The sequence below is a fragment of the Eulemur rufifrons genome, chromosome 18, assembly GCF_041146395.1.
Source record: "Eulemur rufifrons isolate Redbay chromosome 18, OSU_ERuf_1, whole genome shotgun sequence".
Classification (NCBI taxonomy): Eukaryota; Metazoa; Chordata; class Mammalia; order Primates; family Lemuridae; genus Eulemur; species Eulemur rufifrons.
In genome coordinates, this window is record NC_091000.1 from 20,651,108 (window position 1) to 20,672,387 (window position 21,280).

Below are 21,280 nucleotides of genomic sequence, written 5' to 3' on the forward strand. Positions count from 1 at the left end.
ATTTTTTACATAATTGGCCTTAGGTTTCTCAAAAATGTAGGGATATGGTACTCAATGTATACTTTCAAATAAAATGCTCATGATTTTCATGAAATTTTACTCCACTTATAGAAATATGTGTGGGCCTAGTGCAGTGGCTCATGCCTGTAATTCTAGCACTCTGGGAGGCCGAGGCGTGAGGATTACTTGAGCTCAGGAGTTCAAGACCAACCTGAGCAAAAGCGAGACCGTCTCTACTAAAAATAGAAAAATTAGCCGGGCATGGTGGTGCATGCCTGTAATCCCAGCTACTCAAGGAGGCTGAGGCAGAAGGATCACTTGGGCCCAGGAGTTTGAGGTTGCTGTGAGCTAGGCTGACACCTCAGTACTCTACCTGGGGCAACAGAATGAGACTCTGTCTCAAAAAAAAAAAAACAAAAAAACATTTTATTCCAATAACCTATAAATGTTATATTCTAAGTTATATGAAATGACTCATTCTGAAGTTTGTCTTTAACTCAGTTTGCCACTATGGTACTTTGCATACTTAGTAACTTTGAAAATCTTTTAAATGATTATTGGGATGAAATATTGGGCTTTTAGATTCTAGATTGAAAGCAAAGCAATTTTGGGAACAGTTAGCACAGCTGTTCCTTGATTTCTTTATTACTGAAAGTTGAAGAAGTTTCTTGTTATATGCAGTCTCATTTAAATGTATATATTTAAAAAACATGAATATAACATCTGCATTTGAAAGTAGACTTCTGGTGGCTTAGTTCCCATCATGGCTTAAAATGAAAGAGGCTCATTGGTGAATGTGAGTTACCGATATGGGGAAAAAACAGGATTTTTTACTGTATTTCAAAACAAAACAGTGACAACACATTATTTAAAGCATTCATTTTAATTGTTTTAAAATCATAATATATTGTCATTATAATAATCAGTGCAAATATACAGATTCTGTTAATATGCACATTGTAAACCCTAGAGCAACTAACTACCAGAGAGAAAAAGAGACAGAGAAGTATAGCTAAATAAGAGATAAAATAGAAGGAGAAAAAAACCAATTAATCCAAAAGAAGGTAGGAAAGAATTTAAAAAGGAACAAAGAACAGGACAAATAGAAAGGAAATGGCAACATTATTTAAATCCAGTCATGTCAATAATTACATTAAATGTAAATGAACTAAACACTCCAATTAAAAGATAGTCTGGATTAACACAAGACCCCAACATATACTGTATGCAAGAAATATATTTTTTAGATAGATTAAAAATTGAAGGTTAGAAAAAGATAGACCATGCTAGCATTAATCATAAGGCTTGAAAAGGATTATCAGAATTGATAAAGAAGGACATTTCATAATGAAGTAACTTACATGCATTGCCATGGGACAAGAAGAAAGTAAAAATAATAGCAGAGATGTCCAGGTTTCTACTGAAAATTTTCTTTTCCTTTTTTTTTTTTTTTTTTTTTGAGACAGGGTCTCCCTCTGTCGCCCAGACTGGAGTGCAATGGCCTCATCATAGCTCACTGCAGCCTTGAACTCCTGGGTTCAAGTGATCCTCCTGCCTCCCTCCTGAGTAGCTGGGACTACAGGCATGTGCCACCATGCCTGGCTAATTTTGGTCTATTTTTTGTAGAGATGAGGTCTTGCTCTTTTGCTCAGACTGGTCTCGAACTCCTACCCTCAAGCTATCCTTCCATCTCAGCCTCCCAAAATACTGGGATGACAGGCATGAGCCACTGTGCCTGGCAAAAAAATTCTTAAATCTTTTCATTTCCCCCACATCTTTAAAATATCAGGAAGCAGGACAGTGCTGAGAATGCAAAATGAAGGAGAGGTGTTAGTTAACATTGGTAGTTGTGATTATGAGACTGAAAATTAAGAATTCCTACGAGCACAAAACAGAAATAATCATTGAACCATCCTAAATGTTTTAATCTATGTTCTATTTAACAATCTATTGACAATAAGTAACTAGTGATATTGCCCTTTTGTCCAAGTAAAGTAAGCTCAGAATTGAGATTTTATGTTGCCTGAGAACATAGCCACCTCAGGTCAAACCTTGACAGAGTATAATGTTTTCCTATGACAGTAATTCTAAAATGTCAAATGCTATGGAAATTTTAAAGAGAAGTAAATTGAGTTTGGGAAGATGAAAACATCTGAAGATGAATGGTAGTGATGGTTGCACAACAAAGTAATTGTACTTAATAATGCCACTCAGGGAAAAAAATAATGCCACTGAATTACACACTTAAAAAGGATTAAAATGGTAAATCTGGGCTGGGTGAGGTGGCTCACGCCTCTAATCCCATCACTTTGGGAGGTTGAGGTAGGAGGATTGCTTGAGTTCACGATTGCAGTGAGCTGTGTTCATACCACTGCACTCCACCCTAGACAACAGAGCAAGACCCTGTCTTTAAACAAACAAACAAACAAACAAACAAAAATCCCAAAAGAATAATCACATTAAATTTGTGTTTATATTGTAGTCAACATTTTAATATCCTAACAGAAAGCAAATTTAGAATATCTTGGTAGCTTTTAGACAATATTAGTTTAGTCACTTAAAATTTGAATATCAAAATCCTGAATGATCTTTTCTCCCAAATATTTTAATTATAAAATTTTTAAGAATTGTAAGTTCATGTTGAAAGCCTTTTAAAGAGAATTTTACTGATGTGTTTTTTAAAAATAGGTTCCAATTTATTGTGCCTAAAGAATGGAACAGCAAATATAGACCTGTCTGCATTCATCTTGCTGGAACAGGAGATCATGTAAGATTTCATTGTAATGCCTTAAGCTTTATATAATTTGTTAACATATTCTCCTTAACAGATGTGGTTATTACATTCTTTAAGCATGTCGTCTTTTCTTTCCTTAGCATTACTGGAGGCGACGAACACTAATGGCCCGTCCTATGATTAAAGAAGCCCGAATGGCTTCTTTATTGTTAGAAAACCCTTATTATATCCTTTTGGGATACCTAAGAAATCTTTTCTCTTGTTTATTTATATAGTCATCAAAAGGAATAATAGATAGTAACCAATTTACCTAAACCAATTAAATGTAGTCAATTCAGAAAATAAGAAGCAAGAATGAAAAAGAATGAAAGATTATTTCATGCCTTTTAAAAACTAACATAAGGATTATACTTCGATTGTACTATAAACGTAAATTGTACTTCTGTTTCTTGTGAGACTTAATGGTAGATTTTAATATTAATAAGTCAAATGTTTGCTATTAAGGAAACACTTATGTTTTAAATGCATTTACAGTATCAGCTGAGGTTTAGAACAGTTCTTAACTTAATTTTCAAGATGACATCAGACTATTCACAGAAGAAGAAACGAAACTAATGCACAGATATAAAGAAGTGTTCAACGTTGCCGGTAATAAAAGAAATGTTAAGTTAAAGCAATAATTCCCAAAGATTGAAAAAAAACCCTATAGTACTGGTGAGGCTACTGTTAAATGGTCATTCTCATCACTAATGACTGTGAAAATCAGTTCAACCCTTTGGGAAAACATTTTTACCATAGGCATCAGTAGCCTTGAAACATCTCACATCCCTTGACAGTGATTTTGATTCTAGGAAATTTATTCTAAGACTAAAATACTAAGAAAAAAGAAAATTATAGAAAAAAAATATAGTTTTATTTATAATAGTAAAGTATTAGAAATAGCTAAATGTCTACAATAGAGAAATGGTTGAGTAAATGTGGTTCATAATATTGGAATTTTATGCATTTCGTTGTTATTTCTCTATCACTTACTACCTTTGTGATCTTGGACCTGTTACTTAACCTTTTAGTACCTCAATTTTCTCATTAGTAAATGGGAATAAACTCTTAGGTTATTGAGAGTATTAAATACTTGATACTGTCCAGAACTGTGCTGGGAAATAATAAGCATTCAGTAAGTTTTAACTGTTAGTTGTTATTAAAAAGTAACATAGGAAAAGTATTAAAAGGATATAAAATTCTGTAGTATGTCACAGGTATGCAAAAAACCTAAAAACAGGAAATCCAAAACAAAAAGTGCATAAGGAAAACTACTGGAAAGAAATATACCAAAATGTTAATATGGTTGTCCATAGATAAAGAAGTTTTTCTTCAATATGCTTTTTTGTATTTTTTATAATAAACATCATTACATAAATGAAAACAACCAAATCAATAAATTTCATTTTAAATTTAAGTTGAAGATTGCATAACCCTGTGAATATACTGAAAACATTAATTTGTACATTTTACTGGGTGAATCATATGGTATGTATCTCAATAAAGCTATTTCTAAAAGAAAAATTAGGTTGAAAAACTTGAGAACTTCTAAACAGCCTACCTGAAATAACTAAAAAGTAGTTATTTCAGTATTAAATTGTGTTAAAATGTAAATATTTTTCTTAAATTAATGTGTTCTGAGACAAAAATTATTTAATTATTTTAAAACTTTCTCTTTGACCCACATTTTTAAATGGCTGCAGAAAACCCAAGGATCAAGTGTAAGTATATATCACCTTCATTTTTGCAGTCTTTGTACCAGATGTTCAGTATTGTTAAAATTTTTGGTAGCCTTCAGTTAACCATTTCTAAGTTTAATATTCAAGTATTTGGGGGGGGGATTCTATTATAAAACTGTAGTATAAATGTTGACTCCAATATTTATTTTAAGATTTTTGCATTTTAATGTTTGATAAGGAGATACAATAAGAAATTTTAACAGGCTGACTTAAGATATGTTTTATTTGTGAAATTGTCACTGAAGAAATGATAAAACTTTTCCCTTTTTAAAGTACATTTACTTTGTGTAGTTATACACTACGCTTTTTATTCTTACAATGCATAGTATAGAAAATCTGAAGATAAACTTTCTCTCTTTTTTTTTTCTAAGAGATGGTGTCACTCTGCCTAGGCTGGAGTGCAATCATGCCTCACTGCAGCCTTGCACTCCTGAGCTCAGGCAATCCTCCTGCCTTGGCCTCCTGAGTAGCTGGGACTGTAAGTGTGCACCACCATGCCTGGCAAATTAAGAAATGTATTTTTTTCCTTTAGAGATAGGATCTTGCTGTGTTGCCCAGGCTGGTTTTGGACTCCTGGACTCAAGTGGCTCAAGTGATCCTGCCACCTCGGCCTCCCAAATAACTGGGATTATAGGCATGAGCCACTGTACCTGGCTGGACATAAACTTTTTCTTCTCAGTCTTTTAGAATGATAAACTGTGAAAGCGATGTTTTGCATTTCCATAATCTATACTGTGTTTGCTTTGGTTCATTCAATAAATATTTGACCCTAGATATTGGGAATACAACAACAATAAAACAATGTCCTCTTATAAAGCTCATATTCTAGTATGAGAGATAGATAAAAATAATAAGATGATTTCAGATATTTATCAATGCCATGAGGGAAATAAAGCAGGGCAATGGGATAAAGAATTATAGAGAGTGTAGTGTAAGATATATATGAGGTCATGATATGGTGAGAAACAGCCACTCAAGTGAAGACCTGGAGGAAGATCAGCCACAGAGAAGCAATAGTAAATGAAAAGCCCAATGTAAGCACAAGGAGGGGAGAGTAGTACAAGATGAGATCAGAGAGGTAAACAAGGGCCAGATTATGATGCCATCATGCTTTGAGTTTTATTGAAAGTGCAAATAGGAAGTATCTAGAGAATTTTAAACGGATGAGTGACCCGATTTGTGTTTTTAAAGGCTCATTTTGGCAGAAGTAAAATAATAAGACATGTTTATGATTGGATGTTGTAAGTGGGAAATCAAAAGTTTTGACTTGGAGATGTTAAATTTGTGATCTCTGTTATACCTGTAAGTGGAGAAGTAGAGAAGTCAACTGGGGAGTTGGAAAGTGGTAGAGATATAGATTTGGAAGTCATATATTCTATGCAGTCTTGCTATGGTACGAAAGAAGTATAGATGAAGGTGGGGTGGGGTGGAGGTAAACCTGTATACTATAAAGGATAGTTTAGCATGAACTTTGATAATTTACAATGAACTGTATGAAACTTTGTAAAAAATTAAAGTCCAAGCTAAATAGTTTGAGAATTTTCACTCTGGAGGCAAAACCTAAATTCAGAATTTACCCTATTCAGAGGTTGGTTAAAAACCAAAAGGAGTTTAATGAGGTGTATTGAGAGGCAGCCTGGGTTTAATATTATAGAAAGACTCTGACTCTGGGGTCATACAGACATAGGTTGGAATTGTAACTTGCCATTTATTAATTGTATGACCTTGGCCTCTCTATGTATCAGTTATATCATTTATAAAATGGGAATACTATATGATTTCTTCCATGCATAATTGTGAGAATTATGATGTTTATAAAATATCCTATCACATAGTATGCACTCAAGAAATATAATAATGGCCCAATTGTTTGACTTTTCTCAAATAATTCATCATAAGTAAGAAATGGCTTTCAAATTAAGTCACAAATTTGGCTGGGCATGGTGGCTCATGCCTGTAATCCTAGCACTTTGGGAGGCTGAGACAGGAGGATCACTTGAGACCAGGAGTTCAAGACCAGCCTTGGCAATATAGCAAGACCCTCCTCTCTAAAAAAATAATTTTTTTTTTTTTTTAAATTAGCCAGTTGTGGTGGTACATTCCCAGCTACTTGGGAGGCTGAGGCAGGAGAATTGCTTGAACCCAAGAGTTTGAGGTTATAGTGAGCTACAGTTGCACCACCACTGCACTCCAGCCTAGGCAACAGAGCAAGAGCCTGTCTGTAAAATCAGTCGATCAATCACAAAGTAACTGCTCTTATTCTTTTTTTAAAAAGCCATCTTAAGCCTATTTTCATCAAAAGTGGTGAAACAATTTGAGACTGGATCCATTATTATAAATAGTCACTTTCCCAGGACTTCACATCAGTAACTTCTATGTAAAAGAAGAACTGGGTGGACGTGAAAATTCAGGACTTCCATACCAGGCTAAAATAAATAATTAGGGGAATTATGTAGTCATAAATGGAAAGTTGGCTTGAGTATATAAAACAAAGATAAGGATAAATGGGCTCTTTTCTGATGAAGTATGACTGATGTGTTTGGATGAAGGACAGAGTTCCGTAAAGAGAAACCCTCCCCTTCTGGATTTAGAGCTTTTTTTTGAGGGGACTTGGTGGGACAGTATACATAAGCTCTTTGGGGGCCAGGGTTCTGTTTTTCACAGTTGGCACTCCTTAATGGCACCTGGTTCTTTGCACATAATTATTATACATGGGCATACAATAAATCATTGGTAAAGTGAATTTTTGTACATTTGACAAGGTTTCATGCAGTAGCCAGTTATGTATGTCTTAATACAAGTTAAATTTTGAAAAACATATTCTAATTTGGTCGCTTTAACACTGAAATATTTTTAATCACTATATAAGGATGGTTCTGGGATCTAAAAGATGTATGTAAGTACTTCTTATAAGGAAGTATACTTATATGTAAAGTCAGTTTCTAAAAACAGAAAATTCCAGTTAAATTCAGTTTCTAAAAACAGAAAATTTCAGTTGAATGTTTATTTATAAAAACTTATTTTTCCAATATTTTATTATATATTCATAAATTGTGTATTTTATGAAAATAAGCAACATATTTAAGATTTCAATAATACATGAGCCTAGTATTGGGTTAATTCTTTTCCATTGCTTTTTTTTTTAAAGTTATGCTTTAGGCTGGGCTCAGTGGCTCATGCCTAGGGGGATAAGAAGGGAGGATTGCTTGAGCTAAGGAGTTCAAGACCAGCCTGAGCAAGAGCGAGACCCCATCTCTACTAAAAATATAAAAATTAGCTGGGTGTCTTGGTGTGTGCCTGTAGTCCCAACTACTTGGGAGGCTGAGGCAGGAGGATTGCTTGAGCCCAGGAGTTTGAGGTTGCTGTGAGCTAGGCTGATACCACAGAACTCTGTTCAGGGCAACAGAGAGTCTCTGTCTCAAAAAAAAAGTTATGCTTTAAATTCTGTTCTTATAATTTCAGTAAAGATTATATGCTATAGAGCAGATATTTTTTTAAGTTTTAGGTGATTAATATGTAGAACAATGTTAGCAGTACTGTCATTCCTCAATTTATTCCATTGTTTTACTTAGCTGTCTGGTCCTTTAAAAGGGAAACAAAGTCTGGCTGCCCATTTGCATATGTTAAAATGTAAATACATAAAATAATTTTCTATTTTGTTTTATGAGGCCAGAAGGTCCAGCTTAAAAAACGTGTCTGACCTTTTTGTGATGGGAGGAGCTCTTGTTTTAGAATCTGCAGCTCTCTTGCACTGGCTAGAGAGGGAGGGTTATGGACCTCTAGGAATGACTGGAATATCCATGGGAGGACACGTAAGCCTTTTCATTTCTACTTATATTTAGTGATGATTGTGTTTATAAAATCTAGGGAATCTGGTTATTCTAAAAATTCACTTTGGGTATAGAATTATTTTTAGTTTCAGTAAAAGTTGGAAGCAGAAACAGATTCTGAACTGTTATTCCAGTTTTGAAGTAATGATGTTAGTTTTTTGTGTGATTTATGTAGACATTGATTGTACTACTCCACAGTTACATCTCATGTATTTGATTTAAATTTTATCAAAAGTTGATTATAAAATTTAACTTTTCAAGTCTCAAGTATAAATGCCCAGTTTTGCTGTTAAGTTGGTCGAGATAACTGAACTGGAAAATACTTATCATTTATCTCTATCTCTATCTCCAACCTATTTTACTTTTGCCTTCTAGAGTTTACTAAAACAGATTCCTAATTGGTTTCTGTGTCTCTAGTCTTTTCTCTCATTAATGTTTTTCTTGACCGTTTTTCCTCCACACCATAACTAGAGTGATCTCTCTAAATTTGATCTCTGTTCTCTCCTGCTCAAAACCTGCCAAAATCTTGCTTTTACATTGGGCTCTAGCTGTGCCACGTACTAGCGTCCCTCTAGTGCCCCTTATTCCCCTTCACCTAGCTGAATAACAGTTTACCCTTCCGGTTCTAGCTTAGAGCCATGTAGAGCTTACTTCCTATGAGAAGCTCCATCAGACTACTTCAGCTCTCATTAGTACTTTTCACTGAACTGTAATGACTTGTTTAGCAGCCTCAGTCTGTTTTCTGCATGAAGAGTTGGTACATGGAAGGCCAGGAAATATGCTATGGATCATCACCTGGCATGTATTAGTCACTCAGTACATTTTAAAAAAAAAATATATGGACTTTTCTATAGGTCATTTGAATTATAAAATTAAGTTCAAAAACTTACTCAAATTCAAAACAACTACCAGACAGCAAAACTGAGGGTAGAAAAGGATTTATCTTCCTACCTAGTTGTATTAATATTTCCATTGTTATGACCTAGGCCAGGTCCTGATAACCTTCACTTGGATTACTGCCTATTAACTGGTCTTCCTACTTCAGATTTCCCCTATTCTAATCAATTCTGCAAACCGCTATCATGTTAGTTTCTTTGAATCACTTCTTTGACAATGCTACTCTTTTGCTCAGACCTCTTCACTAATTCCCTATTATCTACAGAACAAAGGGATCTCTAATCTGATCATGAACAATATTTCTAGCCCTACCCTATCTCCCTTACCCCACTGGCTACATGAGCCTATTAATCAGCCAAAGTGAAATATATTGGCTGTTTCACTACCAGACCCTGTGCTTTCTCACCATCTTGCCTTTGATCATACTGGTTTCTTCATATGGAAGAAAAGACCCTCCTCTTTCATTTCTCTTAAAAGACTCAGCCATTTCATGAAGCCTTCCTTCTCTGATTCCTCCAGCCAAAAGTAACTTTTCCCTTCTCTAAACACAAATATTACATTATTTTAATATCTGTATATAATCTGCTTTATAGTTCACCAAATTCTTGGCATACTCAGCCTCAGAGGTTTTATAGTTGTGATTTTGATGTTTATAAACAAGTCACTTAAGTCATGAGTGTGCTTAGCTTGCTGCCCAGCCTCTGCATCTCAGCATGTTTGCTCTATATTTACGAAGTAGAAAGTAGCTCTTAGTGAAGGGTCTTTAGGTTACTTAAAATTTTCTATTATACTTTATTGCTTTCTAAGGGGGAAATTGTATGTCATAGTCGAATTTATGATTTTAGAAGTTTAAAAAGACATTTTCACAAATGTTTACAAACTTTGTGTTTGTCTTATTTGACCAACTGTTAATACTACACAAAGTACTTCTTCATATTAAATATTTTTTATTTTAATTAATGGAAACTTTAAACATAAGCTGTCTAAACTGTATTATCATATTACAGATGGCTTCCTTAGCTGTATCCAACTGGCCTAAGCCCATGCCATTGATTCCATGTCTCTCTTGGTCCACCGCATCTGGGGTCTTCACTACGGTAATTTAATTGCAATTAATATTTAGATAGCTATATTTATTTATATATATTAATTGAAGATAATTTTGGGGGGGTCCCCAAAAACCACCTGCAGGTTTGGTGATTCATTAGAAGGAATTACAGGATTTAGCACATAGTTGTACTCATGACTAAGACTTAACTATAGCAAAAGGATACAACATAAACAATAAAAAGACGAAGCACACAAGGCAAAGTCCAGAGGAAACCAGGATCAAGTTTCTAGGAGTCCTCTCCTAATGGAGTGTCACAGTTCATGTTTAATTCCTCCAGCAGTAGGTTGTGACAGTAAGTGCAAAGTGCTGTTCGTCAGTGAAGCTCCCCTAAGCCTAGGAACCCAGGGTTTATATCAGCGTAAAGAACTGTTTACTGATCAGGTTCCCAGACTCCAGTGAAGGGCCCACCCTAAAAGCAGGCCTTTCTAAGGACAGGCAATCTCAAGCCTGCTATGTTAACTCTTTTGTACACAGCAATGATAACATACATATTGTGTAAAATACTTTATGGTGTGATTTGATATTAATTTAGTTTATTATTTCAGGGTGTATTGAGTAAATCAATTAATTGGAGGGAGCTGGAAAAGCAATATTATACCCAGACAGTTTATGAAGAAGAAATTATTCACATGCTTGAATACTGTGGAGTAAGTATTTTAATTTCCACATAACATTGAGGTAAAAAGTTGATTGTATATTTAAAGTCAGATTTTTAAAGAGAATAGCAAATTTTTAAAAATGTAGTTGTACACATCATCTTTTACTTTTAAAAACTCATTTTAAAATAAAACATGGATATGAAAATAATGCAAAGCAAGTATACGGTTTACTATTAATACATTTATTAAAGGGCAAACATTGGCTGGGCATGGTGGCTCATACCCATAATGCTAGCACTCTTGGGAGGCCAAGGAGGGAGGATAGCTTGAGGTCAGGAGTTCGAGAGCACCCTGAGCAAGAGCAAGACCCCGTCTCTACTAAAAATAGAAAAAAAAAAATTAGCTGGGTGTGGTGGTACTTACCTGTAGTCCCAGCTACTTAGGAGGCCGAAGTGAGAGGATCACTTGAGCCCAGGAGTTTGAGGTTGCAGTGAGCTAAGCTGACACCACTGTACTCTAGTGGTGACAAAGCAAGACTCTGTCTCAAAAAAAAAAAAAAAGCAAACACACTGGTAACTACTCCTAGGTCAAAAATAGAACTTGACCCCCCAACCCCAAAACCCCTTCCATATTTCCTAATCAGAAGGCTTTCCTCTCCCCACTATTAATCATTATCCTGATTTTTATAGTAATTACTTCCTTCTGTCTTTAAAATAATTTTATTGTCCAAATGTGTATCCCTAGACCCTATAGTTCTTTTATTTGATGTGTCTTTTAATCTGTAAGTTCCCTTCCATACCTTTCTTTTCCTTTTTATTTCTTAAAGAATTTAGGTTACTTTGACCTGCAGAGTTTCTCACAATCTAGATTTTTTTTATTGTATTCAGCATATTACTCTACATTGCCTGCAAATTGGCAGCTGGATTTAAAGGCTTGATTAAACTCAGTTTTGATTTCTTTTTCAAGACTATTGGAAATACATAATGTTTGATTGTCTCTTTTCCTGTGATGTAAGCTTCCACTGATGCTTAATGGCTATATCTGTTAATTCATGGAGGGTTGCAAAATGCTAATATTCTAATTCTATTATTTATTTTTCATTGATTAGTTTGAATACTTTTATATATGTGTGTGTGTGTGTGTGTGTGTGTGTGTGTATGTATTTTTTTTCCCCTTAAGGCGGACTCTCGCTCTGTTGCCCAGGCTAGAGTACCATGGTGTCAGCCTAGCTCACAGCAACTTCAGACTCCTGGGCTCAAGCGATCCTCCTGCCTCAGCCTCCCTAGTAGCTGGGCCTACAGCCATGTGCCACCACGCCCGCTAATTTTTTCTATTTTTAGTAGAGACAGTCTTGCTCTTGCTCGGGCTGGTCTCGAACTCCTGAGCTCAAGCAATCCTCCGCCTCAGCCTCCCAGAGTGCTAGGATTACAGGTGTGAGCCACCGCGCCTGGCCTTGAATACTTTTTGTTTGATTCTTTCCCCTAATTTACCAGTTGTCAGGATAATGAATTGGTTCCCTTATTATTCTTCAAAGGTGACCAATTCTGTACATAAATTAAAAAATTTTGTAGTTTGAAAGATACTGAGACCTCAAGAAACCTCAGAAAGAAAAGGAATCTTTCTACTATCAATGAGGACTTTTTATTTATAATTACATGACTATAAATCTCACTCTTATAAAGTAGGTCTTATTTTGTATAACCTCAAAGGGTAGTTAGTTAATTGCTTGCCTAAGAACCTTATTACAAAATAGCTTTACCTGCTAGTTAGTTCCTGTGTTCCACTATATATATAAACAGAAAGATACCTATATTTGAAAGCTTATGAGAAAATATAGATGTATTTTTTAAAGGAAGTTCATAAATTTTGGTTGTTTGAAATGGAATGTAGTTGTACTCCATTTTGTGCTGCTATAACAGAATACCTGAAACTGGCTAATTTGTAAGAGCAGAGATTTATATGGGTCAAAGTTATGTAGGCTGGGAAGTCCAAGGTGGAGGGACTCAAATCTGGGGAGTGTCTTATCTCATGAGAGAATGCATGTGCGCATACAAAAGAGAGAAAGAGGCTGGTTGCGGTGGCTCACACCTGTACTACTAGCACTCTGGGAGGCTGAGGCCGGAGGATCACTTGAGCTCAGGAGTTCAGTACCAGCCTGAGCAAGAGTTAGACCCCATCTCTACTAAAAAAAAAAAGAGAGAGAGAGAAAGAGAGTGGGTGAGGAGGGTAGGAGCTGAACTCATTCTTTTATCAGGAACCAACTCTGGATAACTAAACCACTCCCACAACAAGGGTATTAATCTATTCATGAGGAGGACCCCTTATGACCTAATCAACTCTTAAAAGTCCCATTTCTCAATACTGTTTCACTGGGGATTAAGTTTCTAACACATGAACTTTAGGGGACACATTCAAACCATAGCAGTGGTCTTACCCAGCACTTCTTGACTCAGAACCAGTTCACAGTCATGAATATTCAATAAATGTCAACATGACTTCCTTATTCTTTGTGTTTTCCCAATGAAAAGAAGTTAAATTTGTTGGTGTACCACTCTAACTAGTGCTAAGACCTTTTGATCCTTACAATTCCAATTGTTACTAAACTTCTTTTCTCTTTTATATTTCTGTGGTCTGGATGGATTTAGTGATTTGTTCTGGCAACCACGTTGTTGGGTGTTTTTTACCTTGCCTTCAACCAATTTTTAATTCTTTAATTTTTAAAATATGCTATATGGTCATACAGTGTAAGCATCAAAAGGTATAAAAAGATATATATATAGTGAAAAGGTTCCTATCTCTGTTCCCTATTTGCATAGGTTCTATCTCCCTCAACAAATAACGCATTATATTATCATTTACTGTTTCAGGGAATTTTTGGTACATATACAAACTAATACAAATAAGAACTTTTTTTCTTCCTTTCTTATGGACTATATACAAATGTTTCCTTATTCTTTTTTACTGCTATATGTTCATGCTGTTTGTAGATGGATATATAATAATTTATACCCTGTTGATAAATGTTTATATTGTTTCTCATCTTTCACTATTAATAAACAGTCCTGCAATGAGTCATTTTGTGCATTCATCATTGCACAAGTATAAATTTCTAGAAATATTATTGCCATGTCAAAAGTCATTTGTAATGTGGTCAGATTTTGCCTAATTCTAATTGTATCAATTTATACTACTGACACGAAGTTGTCTGTTTCTCTATAAGTTCACAAATTCAGTGTGTTATCAAGCTTGGGGGTTTTTTTGTTTTTTTTTTTTTTTTTGGTCAACTGATAGTGGAAAATGGTATAGATTTAATTTAATTTACTTATCAGTGAAATTAAACATGTTTTTATCAGTAAAAGAGCAATTTGTATTTCATTTTCTGTAACCTTTATGTGTATATCCTTTGCTCATTTCTAGGGATTTGGGCTTTTAAAAAATTATACAATTCTAGCTCTTAATAAATTAAAGTGACTAGCCATTTGTCATATGAGTTATAAATATATTTTCTGAAGCTGTCATTTTTTTCTTTTGTAGGCAATATTTTTTCCTTGATATTTTGTTTTTTTTTTAAAAGACAGGATCTCGCTCTATTGCTCAGGCTGGAATGTAGTGCTGCAATCATAGTTCACCCTAACCTCAAAATCCTGGACTCAAGTGATCCTCCCACCTCAGCCTCCTAAGTAGCTAGAACTATAGTCATGCATCACTACACTTGGTTAATTTTTTAATATTTATTTTTCATAGAGATGGGGTCTTGCTATGTTGCCCAAGCTGGGCTTGAACTCCTGGCCTCAAGCAATTCTCCCCCAGCTTGGCCTCCCAAAATGCTGAGATTACAGGCATGAGCCACTGTGCCTGGGCTTTTTCCTTGATAATTTTTAATTCTTGTTAGTTCAACCTGAGAAAGGGATTTGGGTGGCTGGTGTCCTCTTGTGCTTGAATTTATATATTACTTCCAGGATACGATCATAAGACTTGTAAGTTCAAAGGTTAAGGCATAAGGCAGATCATGGATTTTGAAACTGTGGCAATAAAAACACAATACAGACTAAATGATATCCTTTACCATTTAGTAGGGAACATTTAGCAATAAAGTATGACATGTATCTTAGTTAAATTTTGACTTTTTTTGTTCTTTTTTTAAATTGTGGTAAATATGTACAATATAAAATTTACTATTTAGCCATTTTTAAGCATACAGGTCAGTGGCATTAAGTAAATTCACATTGTTGTACAACCATCACCACCATCTGTTTCCAGAACTTTATCTTTCCAAATGGAAACTCTATCTATTGACTAAAACTCCCTCACATTCCTCCCTTCTTCCAGCCCACGGCAACTGCCATTCTCTTTCCTTCTCTATGACGTTTACTACTGTAGAGACCTCATACAATATTTGGTCTTTTATGTTTTGCTTATTCACTTAGTATAATGTCTTCAGTGTTCATTCATGTTGTAGCATGTGTCAGAATTTCATTCCTTAAGACTGAATATTCCATTGTTTATATATACCACATTTTGTTTATCCATTGATGGACATTTGTCTTTTCTCTTTAACAAGGTTATTAAATAAAACCCTATTTTATACTAAATGATGCTTTCTTTTCTTTCATATATTCAGGCAGATTCTTTCAAAATGGGACAAGAGTTCGTGAAACACTTCCCTAGCAGTGCAAACAAGCTAACTAACCTTAATCTGGTTTCTAGAACTTTAAATTTAGATGACCAAGTTGTGTCCCAAAAACCTGCTGAGTGCCATAATTCTAGTAAAACATCTATCAGTGCCACATCAGAAAGACTCTTATTACAAGATGCCTCTAAGAAGGAGTGCTTCAGTCAAACACTTCCAACCAACAAAAGTAGTTATGCAAGTTGCAGCTCTCAGTCATACCACCTACTCAGTAAAGAACAAAGAAGAAACACTCTTCAGAAAGAATCTTTAATATTTATGAAAGGAGTCATGGATGAATGTACTCATGTAGCAAATTTCTCAGGTACGTATTTTTATATGAAATTGAGAATATTTGATATGTAAATATTTATGAAATATTTTTAAGGATGCTTTACAGAATAATATCATATTTTCAAGGGTATATTTTTTGTTGGCTCCAAAATGTATTTGCCAAGATAAGTTGGTTACTTACATGTATCATATTTCATTTATGAAAATCTAAGATCTTATTCATTAAAAAACACATTGGATTTTGTATCTTCTTTAGAGTATTCATCTCATTGTTTGGGAGATGAATAACATGGTAATATGGCATATTATAATTGATTTTCAATTTAATCAAAGAGTTTTAGTTTGATGAATATTTCACTTACTGCATTGTCTGGTGTATTTTATTTTCTAATATGATTGATAGTATTTATATGAAAATCTTAGAGCTTTTTAAGTGTGTCTATGTTGAATTTTTAAAAATTCTATACCTAGTTCCAGTTGACCCAAGCCTCATTATAGTGGTTCAAGCCAAAGAAGATGCCTATATTCCACGAACAGGAGTTCGAAGTCTACAAGAAATTTGGCCTGGTTGTGAAATCCGGTATCTAGAAGGGGGTCATATTAGTGCTTATCTTTTTAAGCAAGGACTCTTCAGGTAAGATGATTGGTCTAAACAGGTGTTTGTTTTTTGGGGGGTGGTATTTTTTGCCTCAACAAATATAAAAGATTAGGGGGTATTTACATTGTATGTTTTAGTCCTCTTATTTCTTCCTTGATTCCCACAGATCTCACATTGAGGTACTTTTTTCCCTCTTCCCTATCTTGTCCTCTTATTTTCTTTTTCTTCTAGAGAGCCAGGATTGTAACATATCATAGGTATGCTTTATCATATGGTTTTACCCTCTCGAAATATTAATGGCCAGGTATTTTAGGGTGTGGGGAAGAACATCACAGTTTGTAAAAGTTGCTTTGGTTCATGAACAGTTTTTTTACTCTACTCTGATATTCTTTCATAATGGCCTTAGCGTCTGTGGAATAATCTAGCAGTTCTTCAGTTAGCAAGTGAATATTGAACCTTAAACAAGTAGTTTTGTTAGCAACCTTATATGATTCCACTATTTTAGTTAGAACTTATAAAAACTTTTAAGCCATAACTCCAATTTTCTGATATTCTGCATTATTTCTACTTCTATACAAATTTGATGGTAAATTGTATCATTGAATATATTTACCATTAATGGTTACATAAATTAGTTCACATAAATGCTTAGATCCGTGCCCTTATACATAAGTGTTTAAAAACTGCCAACTGGATAACTATATAATAGGAGAATTGTGATATATGTTTGACATGTTTTAGCTTTTGTTAACATAAAAAATCCTTTGCATGTTGTTGGTTATTTAGTTCAACTTATAAATGTCACTTTTCTGAGATACAGATTAATTCTTCAAGTCTGTTATGTCTTGAAGGATTTGGTAAACCTTTCTTTTTATACTATGATCTTTTAAAAAATATTCATTAGACATTTGAGTCCCTTTTAGTTGGTAAGTGAGCAGACTGTCCAATACTCAGTGACTCTCTGGCACAGCAAAAGTAAAACAAACAAATATGTAGGGTTGCTAGAGTTGCTTAAGAAGAGTCTAAAGTTCTGTTATATATGTGAATGCAGAGGACCCACATGCTTGTATTAGTAAATCAGTATCAAATTTCTTTTGCCCTTTTGTATATCTAGAGGGAAGTATAGCTAAGAGGGTTAGGAAGAATAGCCATAATCAGAGTCAGATGTAAAAACTCAAAAGTGCTAATATGAAAGCTTCATTTGAGAAAGAGATAAATGTTAACTATTACTGTATGCCAGATACTAGGACAATTGCTTCATGTTATTATCCCCTTTATACAGATTAAAGGGAACAAAAAGATTAAATAACTTGTTCAAGTGGAGTCACTACTAAGCTATTTGGCCTCTCCTACTCCCCACCAGTCGCTTCAAAACTTAACAGAGTTTAGATGATATTGGAATAAAAATTCAATCTTTTCACTTACTAAATGTAAAAGAAGCCTCTCCTTTATATGCTCCAATATTGTGTTATTTAGTTAATTCATAATACAAATGAATAAGAGACTATTCAAATGATTAAAAATGCATATGTATACTTTTTTTAATCTTCCTCATACCATGTACACAAGCCCAAATTGCAACCTTAAGCATCAGAAGTATTAATAAAACAAATTCAGATTCATTCTACCAGAGCAAGTGCCCAGAACTAACTCTGAAGAAAAAAAAATCATACAGTGGGCAAACATACCAACATCCTCTCTCCCTCTGTTCTCACACTTGCATGCAAAACAAAATCTCTTTATGTGTTTACATCAGCATGCAAAACGTCCAGCTTTAATTTGTTTCCTTTCTCATGGTTTGTTATAATTTACAAGGAACAAATTCTTGAGCCAAAGAAATACAAGTGTTAGAAAGCTGTGTTTTCCTAATGTATTGGAAATAATAATCTATTAGCAGGCTGTCAGTTTTAAAGATAATATCTTTGTTAGGATGTGAGGACATGCTTAAACAAGTAGAATATGAAATTAATATCTTATTATTTAAACTAGGTTAAATATAGACATACGCATTTTTTTAAAAAGGCTGGAGTGGCCAGGCATGGTGGCTCACTCCCATAAATCCTAGCACTTTGGGAGGCCAAGGCAGGAGAATCACTTGAGCCCAGGAATTTGAGGTTGCAGTGAGCTATGACACTGCTGCACACTAGCCTAGGCAACAGAGTGAGACCCTGTCTCAAAAAAAGCAAACGAAATAAGCTCTAGAAAAAATATGTTATGAACAGACACAGTAATATGTGCCTGTAGTCCCAGCTACTTGAGAGGCTGAGGCAAGAGACTTGCTTGAGGCCAGTAGGTCGAGGCTGTAGTATGCCATGATCACCTCTGTGAAGAGCCACTGCTCTCTAGCCCTGGCAAGACAGTGAAACCCCATTTCTAAAAAGAAAGAAAAAATATAGAAGGTCAGAACAATTTATCTATTCCTTTTCAATTGAAATACTAAAATACCTAGTGAAGTTAATGTAGGAAATCAAGGCTTTTGATTTTAAATTCAGTTGCTAGAACATGTTCTTAGTAGTAAACAAAAAACATCTATATCATAATCTATGAAACAGATTGAATCTCACATTCTGAAAAGTTACGTAATCAATTTTCAACAAAGTGACAAAAAGAATAAAGAGAAACCAGTTCCTTTTTATCATTTTATATATTTTATATCTATTATATATATTCTAAGCCATAGAAAATTACTTCAGAAAAAGATGATGCTTCTAGATCTATCTTCAGTTGGAAAATACATTTGAGGTTTTTCCGGTAGTGGTGGTGAAGTTACGGGGATCCAAACACCCACCCTCTCAGGTAACTACCTCTTTCATAGCTGTTTAGAGAGAAGGTCAGGTTGCAAGCCACACATAATTTGGAAATAGCTTATTGTAAAGGTGTTGTCTGTCTCCCCTTTTTGGCATTTACTTGTAGTTTTTCCTTCATATTTAATTTTAGACAAGCCATCTATGATGCATTTGAACGCTTCCTCCATAAATACGCTAACTAATTGGATCACTTCATGTAACCAGTACAGCCATCATGTTTCTTACAAAAGGAATTTTCATCCTATGATAATGTGAAGAACAAGCAGACAGCACTATATATCTAATTGCTATCAATTTAGTCTGGAATTCAGTGTTACAGATCCATCAGCTATAAACTTTGAATACATCCGAATAATTTTAAAACAATATTTGAATTAAATAATGTTAAAGTATTTTTATTATTGTTTATTGGAATCCCATATACTCAATATCTAGTCTGTTGTTGCTATTTATAAAAACTTTAAATTTTTAATTATGAATAATTCATTAATTTAAAATAAATTTATTCATAAAAAGCCTATTGGTTTTTAATAGAATTGCTAAATCAAACTAAGATTGTAATATATCAGCCTGTACCGTGTATCCTTATAATGACATTTTGCTACTGATTTGAGAAACATGTTTCTTTCTTTTTTGAATATCTGGTGAATTTATAATCTAGTTTTCAACTTTAGTTAACTTTCTGCCATGGAAATAAATACTAACCATGTATAAAATCAATGTTAACTTTGAATTCTAAAAAATCCTGATTGCCTTGTAGATAAGTGATTTTAATAATCAAAGTGCATGTTGAAATGCAGATAAAATGCATTAGACTTGGCTAGATTTTAAAACTTTACCAAAGATTAGTTTAGGAAAATGCCAAACATATTTCCCCTACTTAAAAAGTTTCAATTCACAAAAAATGGAAAGATTGGAAGACCTGTTGCATTAATTGATGGATACCGTGTCAAACATTTTTTTGTATGCCTACTCTTCAGTTTGCTAAACATCTGACTTTATCCAAGTACTTAACAGCTTTGGCTTTTTAATTTCAGAACTTAATAGCCACACATGAAATTGATTTGTCCCATAAAAACTTTATTTTACAGAAAACACTTAAAGTTTTATATAATAGCTACTAACTTTTAAAAATGGGGGCTTATAAGGTTAGATTTGGTGTTTTCTTTTTATGTTAAACTTCTCTAGCTGAGAGCTAAAATGTCAAAGAAAAAAGTAGAAAATGTTTTGGGGTATTGTGTGAAGGTTTGGAGTAAGGGTATTTGAGTTTTGTTTGAAATCTGTATTGTCTATGAATTCTTTTTAAATAGATATTCTTAGTCTTGTGAGAATATTCAAATAATGTGCCTTTGTAGCCTTTTTAAAGGAGATTTCATTTGTCACTCTAATGCCTCATCCATAGTCTTAATTTTTTACAACTATTTAAAAATTAATGTGAAGTGATGATGGCAGACGAAGTAGTAACTTCTTTAAAACTTCTTTGGCATAACAAACCAATGCTGTATAACCATTTCAACTATAGCAATTTTACATATTCAGACTAGAAACTTTAGTTTTAACCGAAAGTACAAAATCTAAAGTTCTTCTACCAAATACCCTTTAAAGATAAAGTAGCACTTACTGGCAATTGAATTACAATGATTTTCTTATATCACATTTATAGTGAGGTGATATGAGTGAATGTTTTCTGAACATGGCTTTAGTAAAACCAATACTTTATTTTTTACAAAAATGTTTCTTACTAAGCAACAATTTACTATGGTGTGTGACTTTCTATTAGTAAAAGGATGAGGACGGGTTCCATGGCTCACGCCTGTGATCCTATCACTTTGGGAGGATCACTTAAGGCCAGGATCACTTCGAGACTGAGCACCATAGTGGGACCCTGTCTCTACAAAAAATACAAAATTAGCCAGGCATGGTGGAATGCACCTATAGTTTCAGGTACTCAGAAAGCTGAGGC

The 21,280-nt window shown here is 34.2% G+C and overlaps 1 protein-coding gene across 1 annotated transcript in view; it reads left to right on the plus strand.

Moving 5' to 3' along the window:
• ABHD18 (abhydrolase domain containing 18) overlaps positions 1-19,730 on the plus strand; it is a 39,036-nt gene extending 19,306 nt beyond the window's left edge. The window contains exons 5-13 of the mRNA XM_069493142.1: positions 2,689-2,767; positions 2,875-2,959; positions 4,467-4,494; positions 8,186-8,324; positions 10,247-10,336; positions 10,896-10,997; positions 15,571-15,943; positions 16,384-16,546; positions 19,448-19,730. Coding sequence (XP_069349243.1) covers positions 2,689-2,767; positions 2,875-2,959; positions 4,467-4,494; positions 8,186-8,324; positions 10,247-10,336; positions 10,896-10,997; positions 15,571-15,943; positions 16,384-16,546; positions 19,448-19,499 — 1,111 coding nt within the window. The 3' untranslated portion in view covers positions 19,500-19,730. The remainder of the gene's footprint in view (positions 1-2,688; positions 2,768-2,874; positions 2,960-4,466; positions 4,495-8,185; positions 8,325-10,246; positions 10,337-10,895; positions 10,998-15,570; positions 15,944-16,383; positions 16,547-19,447) is intronic.
• Positions 19,731-21,280: the final 1,550 nt, after the last annotated feature.